At 39.7% G+C, this 14,200-nt stretch overlaps 1 protein-coding gene across 1 annotated transcript; it reads right to left on the reverse strand.

The window, feature by feature from the left end:
* Positions 1-697: 697 nt before the first annotated feature.
* On the reverse strand, positions 698-13,701 carry RAB8A (RAB8A, member RAS oncogene family). The gene is made up of 8 exons (XM_084614706.1): positions 13,560-13,701; positions 11,832-11,892; positions 8,140-8,200; positions 7,454-7,531; positions 6,718-6,807; positions 4,452-4,517; positions 3,656-3,706; positions 698-2,332 (listed from the first exon to the last, which is right to left on the reverse strand). Exons 1-8 carry the CDS (start codon positions 13,681-13,683, stop codon positions 2,240-2,242), a joined length of 624 nt encoding a protein of 207 aa, XP_084470832.1. The 5' UTR covers positions 13,684-13,701; the 3' UTR covers positions 698-2,239.
* Between the last annotated feature and the right edge of the window lie 499 nt (positions 13,702-14,200).

Consider the following 14,200-nt stretch of genomic DNA (forward strand, 5'->3'; position numbering starts at 1 on the left):
AAGGATGGAGGCTGAACATTCCTCATTCACTGTTTTGAAACAGAAACTAAACATATTTAAATGTACGTATTAGAGAATCTTGTTTGTCGACACTTTTCCACCATCTCACCCCTAAACCACCCCCAACTATTCATGTCTACCTAGAACATTTTAAAAATGCTCGTTTATCCTTCCATCGTAGCATTGCATGTTCATCCTATACCTCTGCATTAGCTGTACTCAGAAATACAAAGGACCCTTTTAGTTTGCGTATGTAGCCATGATTAACTGAATTATTTTACTCTAGAGAAGTCTGTCATTCAGCACACTTGCAAAGTCCTCATACTATAAAATCCTTACTTGATTCTTGTTGGAATATGCATGTTACATGCAAATGACTTAATGAACAAAATTAGCTCAGTTTAACATACCAACACTAGACACAGGGTAGCTGACAGCACAGGAAAAAAAAAAAGCCATTTAAAAAAGTAACATGGTAAGTGTGCAAGAGAGTGAAGCTTTAGTTCCTTTTTGTATTCAGTTTGAGCCAAAAGGCTGAGCTCATATTTGCCTGCAGGAGAATTAGTTAATAAAGTATTTTACAATAATGTATTTGCCCTTTAACTCTAGTGACACTAGTGAAAGCTACTGCAAGAAAAGAGGTTGGAACATATTCACGCAGACTTCAAGGAAACAGAGGTAGGGAGTAAAAACCCAATTTTAAAATGAGCTTTAATTTATTTTTCCCTTAAGTGCAGTTGTCAATGTAAACAAAACATGTTAACAATTCCAGTGAGTTGCAGGACATTGCTGATACGTTCATTTTCTTCAAAAATTCTCTTTTACCATTATGCCAGTTATCGGACAGAAAGAGCAGCTTCTAAATACTTCACACTTGTTGGCTTCTTTTCAAATCTAGTTAACTAAATCACTTTTATAACCATTAAACGGAAAGCTGCATAAAAAGAGCTTAAAATTGCTTGGCTGTTAAGTTTTATATATTGGAATGTGTTGTGTGTGTGTGTATAAAGTGTACATACACAGAAGTATATTTTCTTTAAGGGTCACCACAAGTTTCCTGTTCCTCATCTTTTGCATTGCCATACATAGTTAAAACAGTTCACTGCCACTTTAAATCTTAAGCAATCATGGCATGAGAGAAAGAAATCTCAGCCAAAGGAAAAAAAAAAAAGCCAGTTTTCAGAAAGTATCAATATATGGAGTGTGCATTTTCATATGGGAGCAATGCAATACATTTTTGTTTTCGCAAGTCAGAAATAACCACTAAGTCATGAAAGGTTTGCTTGAAGTCATTCTCAACTATGAAATTAAAAATTTATGTGGCTCATCATAGTGTTATTCAGTTATGTCATGACTTTTGAATAAGGTGATCTATATTTGAACCATGGCCTATAACTATAAACAACAGATTAGAAACACAGATCATTTGCACAAGAGTATAGAATAAAATTATCTCAGTTTAAAAGATGCCTAGATAATCCACAAATATATTATGGATGGTCCTCCCTAACATGGGGAAAATAAAGTTTCTTCCTCCAAAACTTCTCATATCAAGGATTTATTATATTTACAGCACACTTTGGTTCTCTTAAAAAAAATAGATATTTTCTTTCTGATGAGGCATTGCATTTCATTTAATTTTTACTGGTGGATTGTCTAGAATGGCGGAACTGAACTAGTGACGTGCAGACAAAAATGTTTTTTTCCTGTTATAGCCCAAAGGATAGATATGCAGAAACCTTCTACCCACCATTTGAAAGCTGGAAGTAACTGTTTAAATAAGTGCATTTTTGTTGTTTTGAAGTGATTGTGCTCTATGTATCTATAGACATTTATATGCATGTGTATCATGTACACATAACTTTATTAATGTTGGCATTTCAGTGTAAAGTCATTTAAACTTAATTTTTCTACTTTAGACACATTACAGATATAAACCCCCGCCCAGAGAGTGAAGCTTGTCAATAAAGGTGCTATTGCAGGTCACTTTTGATCTGTATCCCTTCCCTAGACAATGCATGTGCCAAGTGGAAGGTGTGACAGAAAAATATTTTAAAAATTTCATCTCCAAAATTGAAGAGTCAGACAGTTATTAAAATAAACAATTTCTTAATCTTATTCTGATGGCCACAGTGTGACACGACATTGAAATTGTTAAATCCACACACAGAGGAAATCTCACTCAGAACAGGCACAGTCCAGTTTGATGGAGCAGATGCTCAGATTAAGGCAGTGTCCCTCACAGAAGAACACATCGGAAAAAGCTGCTTTTCTTTTGCTGGTCTGGTGTGATTTTGACTCCCTGGTTGCTGCCTTGTGGGCTATTGCCTTCCTAAAGATGCAAAGAATTTAAAAGATTTATTTATATTTAACTCGCGTGATTGCAAGATTACTTTACTTTTGAGCTGGATTCAAAACACACTGAGGTCATTGAGAATCTTTCCATTGACTTCAATGGGTTTTGGATCAGTCTCCATAGCAAGCCAAAAAACACCCCTCCACACACACACACAAACAAAAATAATCAAAAAACAAAAAGTGAATTTTGCTAAACCGGGCTCAACCAAACATAGACCGTGCATATTCTGGACACGCCTACTGGATTCAAATGCCTACTGAGGTGAAAGCATCCACCACTTTTATATTGGTCTCATTAAAATATCTGAGTCATTAGCAAGACCCAAATATGACAGTTATATCTGCACCCACTTCTATGTCACATGGTGATCATCATCAAAAAAACCTATACAGGAATTTGTTTCAGTAAAAGTCACACAATGCTTCTTCATTAAGCTTGTTTAATAAAGAAGACCAAAATTCATGCACTCTCGTCTGTTGCCTGAAGGAATTTTTAGAAATGCAGCAGGTGAAACATGACTTGATGATAAAATTCCCAGAAGCTAGTCCCATAACTAGAACTGGTTACATGATAATATTTTGGAGAACACTGGGTCCACTACGGAACAACCTGATCTGCCTCCACCCATTTCTAATTTCTATGATTCAATGAGAATGTAAAGGTTTGTTTACACTTACTGCGGGATCAACATGTGGCGATCGATGCATCGGCAGTCGATTTAGCGGGTTGAGTGGAGACCCGCTAAATAGACTGCAGATCACTCTTCTGTTGAGTCCTGTACTCCACCTGAACGAGAATTGCAAGGAATGTCGATGGGAGACACTCTCCCGTCGACTCAGGTAGTGTGGACCCAGTGGTAAGTAGATCTATGTATGGCAACTTCAGCTACATTATTTACATAGCTGAAGTTGCATTACTTAGATTGATCTCCCAACATAGTGTAGACAAGGCCAAAGTAAGGAATTTCATTGACTAGTTTCTTTGCTATAGCTCTCACCACAATTTCAGTAAAGCAATACAGGATTTATTAGCAACTTTAGAGAATCTCTATTTAAAAACTCTCTCTCAATTATGACTTTACGCTATAGGAATTAGCCATCTGTTTGTATTCAAAAAGCACAAAATTGATTGGAGGACTGACAGAAAGTTTCTGTCATCACCAATGTGCCTAAGTGGAACAGACCACAAAAAAAAAAAAAAATCTAATCAATTTAATACTGTAGTGGGATTTAAAAAAAACAAAAAACAAAAACAAAAAACAACACAAGTGGCTTGGACTCAGTAACAGTTACTCACCAATTTCTTGTCCATTTTTGCTTTGATATCTCTTGCAAGAGTGAAAAATGCCTAAAGTAAGAGCATATTTAAAACTTGTGTTTTATTAGCAACCTATACATGTGGAAGTTTGTTTAATAAAAGTTGCTTTCTTAACTCCAAAAACAAGAAGTACTGATGAATATCAACCTTTCAGCCAGAAGTATTTGTGACCTACCACTTGGAAACCTTTAACAGTTTAAAAAGAGACTCTTAATTTCAGAGAGAAAGTCTCTCTCTCCAGGATCACTGATGTTGATCCACATATCTAGATAACAGAACTTTGGTTTGATGTGCAAGAGTCACTGAAAGTTACAACAAGCTGACTTAGTGCAGATTACTATGTGAAAGGATATACCAGGTCATGTCGGACACCACCTCAAGTCAATCCATCAGTGGCCAAAGAATCTGCAGCAGGATGCCAGAGACACCCAACCTTGGCACTTTTGGAGGGCACAGTGAGAGATTTTACACACACGCAGCGGAGAGGGCTTCATACCATAACCATTCATCAGGATGGACAGAAGGAATGTTCGTAGTAAGCAGAGAATTACAGTAAATACAGATAAGACTGTACAAAATGATTTTAAGTTAATTTACATAGTGGAACGTGCTCTTTGCAAAATACTTCCATTAGACCGTCTAAATTAGCTAAAAACCCATTGCCAATAACTGATAGGATTTAACAGCATATAGTCAAAATAGATACTCTTATTGCTTTTATGTACAAATCTAAATAAAATAGTCTGTACTAGAAGAAAAAAATGTCAGTACTCACATTCTCTATGTTAATATTCGCTTTTGCACTGGTCTCCATGAATTTAATTCCAAAACCAATAGCTAGCTGAACAGAATAAATAAAGATTTCTCATATCAGATATAAGCCCTGAATAAGAATTCATTCTCACTGTGCAGGACCTGCCAGGATACTGAACAGAGAACTTTGCAAAGTGGCAGCATTAAATTGAAATTCAGATACCACAGAATCTTTTAAAAGTTAAAAAAAAAATTCTCTTTACCCAAATTGGTTTTTTAGTATCCTAGTTACATTACAGACTGATTTAACTTGCAGTCTTTTTTAAAAAGAAAAATTAAAAGCATTGTATTTAAAGGTAAAAATATGCATATTTTTGCAAAGCACTCATGACAATCCCAACAAGATACCTACACAAAGAGATATCCAAAAATATCAAATCTTGCCTGAGAAACCCAAATTAGAACAACAAAACAGCAAGAATAGGTGATGATGAGAATGAAGTTTCTTACAAATTATAAAACTAAGTGCCTGCAAGCTGTTCTGCTCTGGTGGATCCCTGTACCCTTATGGACCTCTCTTGTCATTTATGAGGAATTAGCAGGATTGCATCTTCCAGCTTTAGGTGTCAATATGCCCTATTCCACTAGCCTTCAGGGAAAAGCAGGCCTTCCAAAGCATGTAAATTTTCTTCCTTTTGCTCAAAAAGTTTGTCATTACACACCTAGGAACTTGTCCCAATGGTTGGGGAATAAGACTTTGTTATATAGGATCATCTCCTCCCTCTCATATATTTGACAATATGGAAGGGTGGAGGAGAATTTCAAAAAGGAAGAGAATGTGTGGTATGTTCTTGCATTATAATTTAAAAATACATTTTAAGTGTGTCAAAAAGGTGTCTAGAGAACATGGATAGGTGCATTTTTGTATTTAAAGGTCTAATTAAAAATAAATGAATTTAAGCAATAAGACTTTTAGGACACAGCCTAATGTGCCACAATGGAACATTTTAGAGAAAGGGTGACAACTCTCGGTTTCGAAAAAAGTTATTACCTGTATTCCTAAATAAAATACACACCAGCTGATGAGTTTCCTGAAGTATTGCAGAATTGTTAAAATTTTAACTCTTGCAATAAAGATCAATGATACACAATACAATGCTGTTCTCACTGTGACAATTTGGGGGATACGTCTGTGTCAAATTATGAATTCAGTTTTGTGAATGTCATTTAGCATTGTAAACAGTAGATTAGAGTATCCATTTCACAGCAGAGGCTGGACATGTAATGGACAGACTGTCTGAAAAGCTGTGACAGATCAACCAAAGACCATCAACATTGAACGACTCTTCCCTACTGGAACAATGGCTTTTCTACGAACAGATCAACTGACTTTGGACCCTGGAATTTCCTCAGAGGAAACACATGGTCAACAAGAGGGACTGCGAGTACGTGTAGACTTTAATTGCTGGGTGTAACTGCAGCTTGAGCAGACATACCCAATCTAGCTAGCTTGGGTCCTGAAACAGTCAAGCTGTGAAAGCACAAGCTTCAGTGTGGGCTAGCCCCACAAGTAATTACCCAGGATTTCAGGTGGGTTTCTATAGCCTGCACTGTTGCTTGTATAGCCACAGCTTTCCTGTTCTGAGATTGGAGCCAGTGAGATTAAAGTTAGTTCAGGTATATCTTTTTGAACTGCAATCACACCCAGTGATCGCAACATAGACATACCCCAAGCCTGTTTTAAAAAGGGGTGCTTCTAAACAGGGGAGACCATTACACTGCCAGTTGCAAGATGACCAGGCCAAGAAGGCTGGATAGGCTGTCTGGTTTAAGGACTAATACCAAACCCAAGACTCACAGGGTCAGTGAGGTCAGACTAGGGGGATTGCATTCAGGAGTTTGTTGTTCTCCATAGATCTGTAACTCACGTGTAAGGGTTTGTGATTAAGAAACTTCTGTGCTAAGTCTATTCCTTGCTTTACTGCCATGTTCTCCTTGAAGGACTTAAGAAACCAGAGTTCCTACAGGGAGGTGAACTCTGGGAGGAATATGTATAAACAACCAGGGGCTGAGGAGTTCTGTAGCACCAGTTCCAGCATCTAAGGTGTCCAGAATGTGGGTCTCACTGCCCAGGAAGGATGTGAGACACTAGGTCTCCAACTGGGACTGTGCCTGAGAGACCCAGAGCTCAGAACTGGTCACTGTCCATACCAAAGGGGCTTAGAAGAACATGGGATTCAATCACAACAGACTACTGTCTATCCAGAGAGCGGAACTGGGGCACTCACCTTCTCCCCTTGCTCTCTAGAAACTTGTCTTTTGTCGTTCACATCACATTTGTTTCCAAGAATCATCTTTTCGACATCTGGGGATGCATGCTAAGATGAAAATGGGCAGAAAATTTACAGAGACCTAGGATTTTGTTATTTTACATAATTTTTGGTGATCCTAGAGAAAAGCTTCTTAACTGCACATTGTAAGATTAACAAATTTTCTGAATTCTAAGTACTGAGTTAACTCTAGAAGTGCTCAATAAATGCAGAATGCCATCAACAAGATGAAATAGTTGTTGTGCTGAATGCATTGACAACTTTGATGCTGAACATTTTCCAGGGATTTACGGCTCCAGCTAGGACAATACCTCATAGCTGCAGTATACTGGTGCCACTCAATGCCCTGAAAGTGCTTTGTTTAGAAATAATTAGAATGCTGTCAGGGTAGAAAGAGTCAACTATTGGATTTCGTAATTGCAGGGAAGACTCCAGTTCATGCAGTCTGCTCTTACATGTGGGCATACTGAATTACTACTGACTAATAATTCCAGAAGATATTACCAATTTGAAGCTTCTTGCGAACATAGATTCTCCAACCCACTCCACACAAAAAAAAAATTATTTTAATATACACAATTTAGTGACAAATTTAACAGTTCTGAACCATTCTGATTTTAACTACTTTTCTAAAGTTTGAATAGGGACAGTATACTTAATATTAAAGATTTCTGTAAATAAAGTGGGAAGTTACCTCTTCAATATTCCTGACCCAATTCCGAATGTTTTCAAAAGATTTCTCATTGGTTATGTCATATACCAACATGATGCCCTAAAGATAAAAAACAAACCGACAAAAAACAAACCATGGCAACTTAATTTCAACTAACAATTGTTTCTGTAAGGATTACATACATGTCCAAGACAGAAAGAAAAATAAATTCTGAAATGCTAGAATTTAAAAACAAAAAAACACCAACAAAACCACAAAAAAACCACATCAACCTTTGATACGAAGCCACTTGCACAGAGAAGCAACTGCTGAAAGGAAACAAAAAACCAAACAGCATTCTAGTATGTAGTTTGGGTTAAATTTATTATGTATCATTAGAGTACAAGAATCTTTGAGCTGTACTGCAACCAATGTCCTAGCAAGCCACACATGTTATTGGTTTATCTGCCACCAACATGCACATGCAAGTCACACTGGAAGTCTGACTTTGTGGGAATCCCAGACCAGCTGTTGCTGCTGCAGCATAATTTGAACATAGAGATGGGAACACTGGTCTTATCAAATACCTTGCCAAGCAGAGTTCAAGTTCTGAGCTCATTATAGTTATAAATGATTATGCTTCATAGTAAAACTTGAATGGTTTCACTTTCTGCAGAACATTATAAATAGATTTAAAATGAAAAAAATTTCAGCTACATCATGCCTACCATTGCTCCTCTGTAATATGCAGTTGTGATGGTTCTAAACCGTTCCTGCCCAGCTGTGTCCCTAAAATAATTAAGCAAACCCAATTAGTACATGCAAACTACTTGAACACATTCTGAAATTAAGATCACTAGAGAGAGTTTCATTAAACATTACAGGGACATTCTTTAAACACACCAAAACTACAGCTTTATCTTCACAGATTCCAAGGCCAGAAGGAACCATTATGATCTAGTCTGACCTCCTGAATAATACAGGCCAGGGAACTTTCCCAAAATAATTCCTCAAGCAGATCTTTTGGAAAAATATCCAATCTTGATTTTAAAATTATCAGTGGTGAAGACTCCACCACAACCCTTGGTAAATTGTTCCAATGGTTAATTACTCTCTGCAAAAAATTTATGGCTTATTTCCAGTCTGAATTTGTCTAGCTTCAACTTCTAGCCATCGGATTGTGTTATACCTTTCTCTGCAATATTGAAGAGCCCATTATTAAACATTTGTTCATTATGTAGAAACTTACAGACTGTAATCAAGAAACCCCTTAACCTTCTCTTTGTTAAGCTAAATAGACCCACCTCCTTGAGTCTATCACTAAAAAGGCAAGTTCTCTAAACTTTTAATCACTCTCATGGCTGGTCTCTGAACTCTCTTCAGTTCTGATGCCAACAATTCAAGAAGGATGTTGATAAATTGAACACAGTATTTCAGCAACAGTTGCACCAGTGCCAAAGACAGAGATAAAATAACCTCTCTACTCCTATTTGAGAGTCCTGGATTAATGGAATGATCTTGGATTGGAGGAAGGTTTCAAGTGGGGTTCCACAAGGATCTATTCTGGGTCCAATGCAGTTTAACATCTTTATTAAAGACCTGGATGTAGGTATAGAAAGCATAGTGATCAAGTCTGCAGAAGACACAAAGCCAGGGGGAGTTGCCAATACTTTGGAGGATAGAGCCAAAAATTCAGAGGGATCTTGATAAACTGGAGAACTGGGCTATAGACAACAAAATGAAATTCAAAGACAAACGCAAGGTGCTACACTTCGGGAAGAAAAACCCTACACACAAATACAGAATGGGGGAAAACTGGCTTGACTGCAGCATGGCTGCAAAGGATCTGGGAGTTGTGGTGGATCACAACCTCAACATGAGTCAGCAATGCGATGCTATTGCAGAAAAAGCAAATGCAAACTGAAGGACCTGGGTAGGTTTAGTTTGTGAGAGATTGGGGCGGGGAGATCTGATAGTGGTCTTCAGATACTTGAAAGGCTGTCACAAAAAGATGGAAAAATTGTTCTCTTTTGTCACAGAGGGCAAGACAAGAGGCAATGGGATCAAACCACAGCATAGCAGATTTAGATTAAATTTCAGGAAAAGCTTCCTAACTGTAAGAACAGTAAGACACTGGAAAAAACTGCTTCAGGAAGTTGTGGAAGCTTCTTCACTGGAGGTTTTCCAAAGGAGGCTGGATAGCCATCTGTCTTGGATGGTTTAGACCCAAGAAATCTTGCATCTTGGCAGGGGGGTTAGATTAGATGACCCCTGTAGTCCCTTCTGACCTCTATGTTCCCTTTGTTTATTCATCCCAAGATGGCATTAGCTCTTTTGGCCACAGCATCACACGAGCTCCTAGTGTTCAGATGATTATCCACCATAACCCCCAAATCCTTTTCAGAGTCAATGCATCCCTGGATAGAGTCTGGCCTACATTTTTTGTTCCTAAATGTATATATTTACATGTAGCCATGTTAAAATGCATATTTGCTTACACGCAGTTTACCAGGCATCTCTAAATCGTTATTTACCACTCTCCCAGTTTTTGTGTCACCTACAATCTTTCAGTGTTTATGTTTTTCCTTCGGGTCACTGATAAAAATGTTAAATAGCATAGGGCCTGTCATAAATATAAAGGGAAGGGTAAACCCCTTTGAAATCCCTCCTAGCCAGGGGAAAGCTCCTCTCACCTGTACAGGGTTAAGAAGCTAAAGGTAACCTTGCTGGCACCTGACCAAAATGACCAATGAGGAGACAAGATACTTTCAAAAGCTGGGAGGAGGGAGAGAAACAAAGGGTCTGTGTGTCTGTCTATATTCTGTCTTTGCCGGGGATAGACCAGGAATGGAGTCTTAGAACTTTTAGTAAGTAATCTAGCTAGGTACGTGTTAGATTATGATTTCTTTAAATGGCCGAGAAAAGAACTGTGCTGAATAGAATAACTATTTCTGTCTGTGTATCTTTTTTGTAACTTAAGGTTTTGCCTAGAGGGGTTCTCTATGTTTTGAATCTAATTACCCTGTAAGGTTATCTACCATCCTGATTTTACAGGGGGAATTTCTTTATTTCTATTTACTTCTATTTTTATTAAAAGTCTTCTTGTAAGAAAACTGAATGCTTTTTCATTGTTCTCAGATCCAAGGGTTTGGGTCTGTGGTCACCTATGCAAATTGGTGAGGCTTTTTATCCAACATTTCCCAGGAAAGGGAGGGTGCAAGTGTTGGGAGGATTGTTCATTGTTCTTAAGGTCCAAGGGTCTGGGTCTGTAGTCACCTAGACAAATTGGTGAGGCTTTTTACCAAACCTTGTCCAGGAAGTGGGGTGCAAGGTTTTGGGAAGTATTTTGGGGGGAAAGACGTGTCCAAACAGCTCTTCCCCAGTAACGAGTATTAGTTTGGTGGTGGTAGCGGCCAATCCAAGGACAAAAGGTGGAATATTTTGTACCTTGGGGAAGTTTGACCTAAGCTGGTAAAGATAAGCATAGGAGGTTTTTCATGCAGGTCCCCACATCTGTACCCTAGAGTTCAGAGTGGGGGAGGAACCTTGACAGGGCCAAGAATTGATCCATAAGAACAGCCATACTGGGTCAGATCAATGGTCCATCTAACCCAGTATCCTGTCTTGACAGTGGCCAATGCCAGGTGCTTCAGAGAGAATGAACAGAACAGGTCATCATCAAGCGATCCACCCTCTGTCGCCCATTCCCAGCTTCTGGCAAACAGAAACTAGGGACACTTCAGCGCATGGTTTTGCATCTCTGCCCATCCTGGCTAATAGCCATTGATAGACCTATCCTCTATGAACTAGTTCTTTTTGAACCCTGTTAATCCTGGTCTTCACAACATTCTCTGGCAAACAGTTCCACAGGTTGACTGTGTGTTGTGTGAAGAAATACTTCCTTTTGTTGCTGCCTATTAATTTCATTTGCTGACCCCTAGTTCTAGTGTTATCCAGGCAAGACTCCACTGTTTCCAGTGAAAGCATACTCGCTCAATGATTTTCCCATTTACAATTACATTTTCAAGATCTATCACTTAGTCAGTTTTTATTCCATTTAATGGATGCCATGTTAAACTTTATATTGTTTAGTTTTTGGTTGTTGTTTTTTTTTAAGCAAAATCCCATGTGGTACTAAATCAAACACCTTTACAGAAGTCTATTAAATCAACTTTATTACCTTTATCTACCAAACTTGAAATCTCATAGAAAAAGATATCAAGTTAGTTTGATAGGATTTATTTTCCATAAACCCCATCTTCAATAAACTCAGATACTGTAATTTCCCAAAAACCAGGATTAGGGCAAAAATCCTATTGATAATATCACCACTCAGTATGCAAATTGTGAAGCAGAGAGATACTTGGCATAAGCTAAACATTTTATCTTAATTCATATAGCTTTAAAAGTAAATGCTTACCATATCTGCAGTTTAATTCTCTTGCCATCTAGCTCTATGGTTCTAATCTTAAAGTCAATACCTGGGGAAAAAACCTACATTAATTAAGATTTCCAGTAAAGATCAAGTTAACACTTTTTCCCCTTTAATTTTCCAAAACAAAGGCACCCATTCCATTTAGTTAATAGATTAGATACAAAGTGAATTCTGAATGTCCATGGAGTTCTTAACAACATTTAGCTCATTCTGAACAAAGACATTCAGAAAGCCCCTGTTGAAAGCAGACCTGGTGTAAACCAGCAGGGAAACTGTAACACTGTTACTCCAAATAAATAATATCCCTTTAAGTACAGTCACATTCAAAGCCTAACCTACTGTAGCTGTAGCTGAACCACAATGTACAGTTCAATCTAACTTCAGAAAAGCTGTATCAAGGTCAACAGAGCATTATGCCACACGGTGTCACTGGAAGTATCATATAATTACTATTTATTAGATTTCTCTTTTCTCAATTCTAATAGATTATTAGAAAATTTATTTTAGCAGTGGGGTAGTCTTTTCCTACTAAGACAATATGTCAAAAACTGGCATCTGTAATAATAAAAATTAACACTTTAAAAATAGTCTTATTTTAGTATGACTAGAAGATAAGTCAGATTTCAGAGCAAAATGGTTTATATTTTTAATTCCATATGTAATTCTACAGAGGTTTGTTTATATACTATCATCAGTTAAGATCACATTACTCCCCCCATTTACTAGTGTATGAAACCTCAACTGCTATGCAAAAAGAAAATTTAAGTACAGAAGTACACTATCTAGCTAAGGACCTTTCTGCACACAAACTGCAACTGAAATAACTAAGGCATAGTCTACATTAGAATAAGTTTACTGGTACAGCTATACCAGCAAATCCTCCTACTACAGACACAGCTTATATTGGCAGAAAAATGTTTTTACTGGTGTAGCTTATACCAGTTCTCCAACCATAATAAGCTATACTGGTAAAAGCACTTTTATCCTGGTATATCTTTACCTACAGTAGGGCTTTTTTGGGTAGTGTAAATGTTGCAAAAAACCCACTAGCAAAAGAGTGCAGTGTAGACTGGGTCGGAGTTGGCAGTTACTTCGGTGCACATCAGCTTGGAGACTCTTATTGCGGACTGAGCGTGTCCTATTTAGATTTAATTTACCGTGGCAAACAACAATACATCATAAAAAGAAAAGGGGTACTTGTGGCACCTTAGAGACTAACCAATTTATCTGAGCATGAGCCTTCGTGAGCTACAGCTCACTTCATCGGATGCACACCCGTGGAAGTGAGCTGTAGCTCACGAAAGCTTATGCTCAAATAAATTGGTTAGTCTCTAAGGTGCCACAAGTCCTCCTTTTCTTTTTGCGAAGACAGACTAACACGGCTGCTACTCGGAAACAACACATCGTAGTGTCAATACAAAGCCTTCCGTTTCGGACCATTCCCCTCACCCCCGTGCAGCCCACTCCTGACGGCCCCTGCCCCACCCCGCACACGACAGCTCGGGCTCTACCGGCTACGCCTATCCGTAAGCGGGCACACGTCACAGACAGGCACACGGATCTCCCCCGCCAGACCCGAACACGCAGCGACCCTGTCCCCCGTCCCCCCTTCTCCTGCCGCCACACGGGCCGCCCTGCCCTAGCAACACGCGCCCCCCGTCTCGCTCGCCCTTTGCGTCCCCGAGGGGCGGCGGCTGAGGGGGCAGCGCTCACCGATGGTGGAGATGAAGGTGGCGTTGAACGCATCCTCGGAGAAGCGGAAGAGCGCGCAGGTCTTGCCCACGCCCGAGTCCCCGATCAGCAACAGCTTGAAGAGGTAATCGTAGGTCTTCGCCATGTTCCACCGGGCTGGGCCCCGCCCCTCCGGAAGCATCCGCCTCTCGCGCAGCTTCACAGGGTGAGACTACTGCCCCTCACACCCGCTGCCTGCTCTTATTGGCTAGTTGAGGCATGCGTCACCTCACATCCCACCCTGCCGGTTCCTGAGCAGGAAGAGCAGAGAGCCAAAGTCCCATTGGTGGGGTGTCTTGCCGAATGTGTAACCTCCTCCCGGATTGGTTGGCTGCCTTGCTGCGTGTTGTCATTCCGAGGTCTTTCGCTGGCGGTGGCGGTAGTAGGGCGAGGCGACGGCCAGAGCCAGAATAGCTCGGTGAGCCTTATGGTCCTGGGCCGCCCATGCCTCCGTGGGGCCGCCCTCCTTCCCCCCGGGGTGTCTGGGGTCGAGCGAGCCGAGCCCAGCCCAGGTTTTTACCAGCCAGCGGTCCCGGGGCGGGGGCGCGGGCGCGGGCGCGCGGCTCCGGTTGGAGTTTCGTAGCGAAACCGGCTTAGTCGAGTCTCACTGGCCAAGCTGAACG

The sequence above is a fragment of the Lepidochelys olivacea genome (assembly GCF_965140295.1).
Source record: "Lepidochelys olivacea isolate rLepOli2 genome assembly, chromosome: 25".
Lineage (NCBI taxonomy): Eukaryota > Metazoa > Chordata > Testudines > Cheloniidae > Lepidochelys > Lepidochelys olivacea.

Coding starts and splice junctions, on each gene's coding strand:
- RAB8A (XM_084614706.1), bottom strand. CDS start 13,683: ATGGCGAAGACCTACGATTACCTCTTCAAGCTGTTGCTGATCGGGGAC. Junction 4,518..6,717: donor CTAGAGAGCAAGGGGAGAAG/GTGAGTGCCCCA, acceptor TATTCTGTTCAG/CTAGCTATTGGTTTTGGAAT. Junction 3,707..4,451: donor CGAATATTAACATAGAGAAT/GTGAGTACTGAC, acceptor CTCTTACTTTAG/GCATTTTTCACTCTTGCAAG.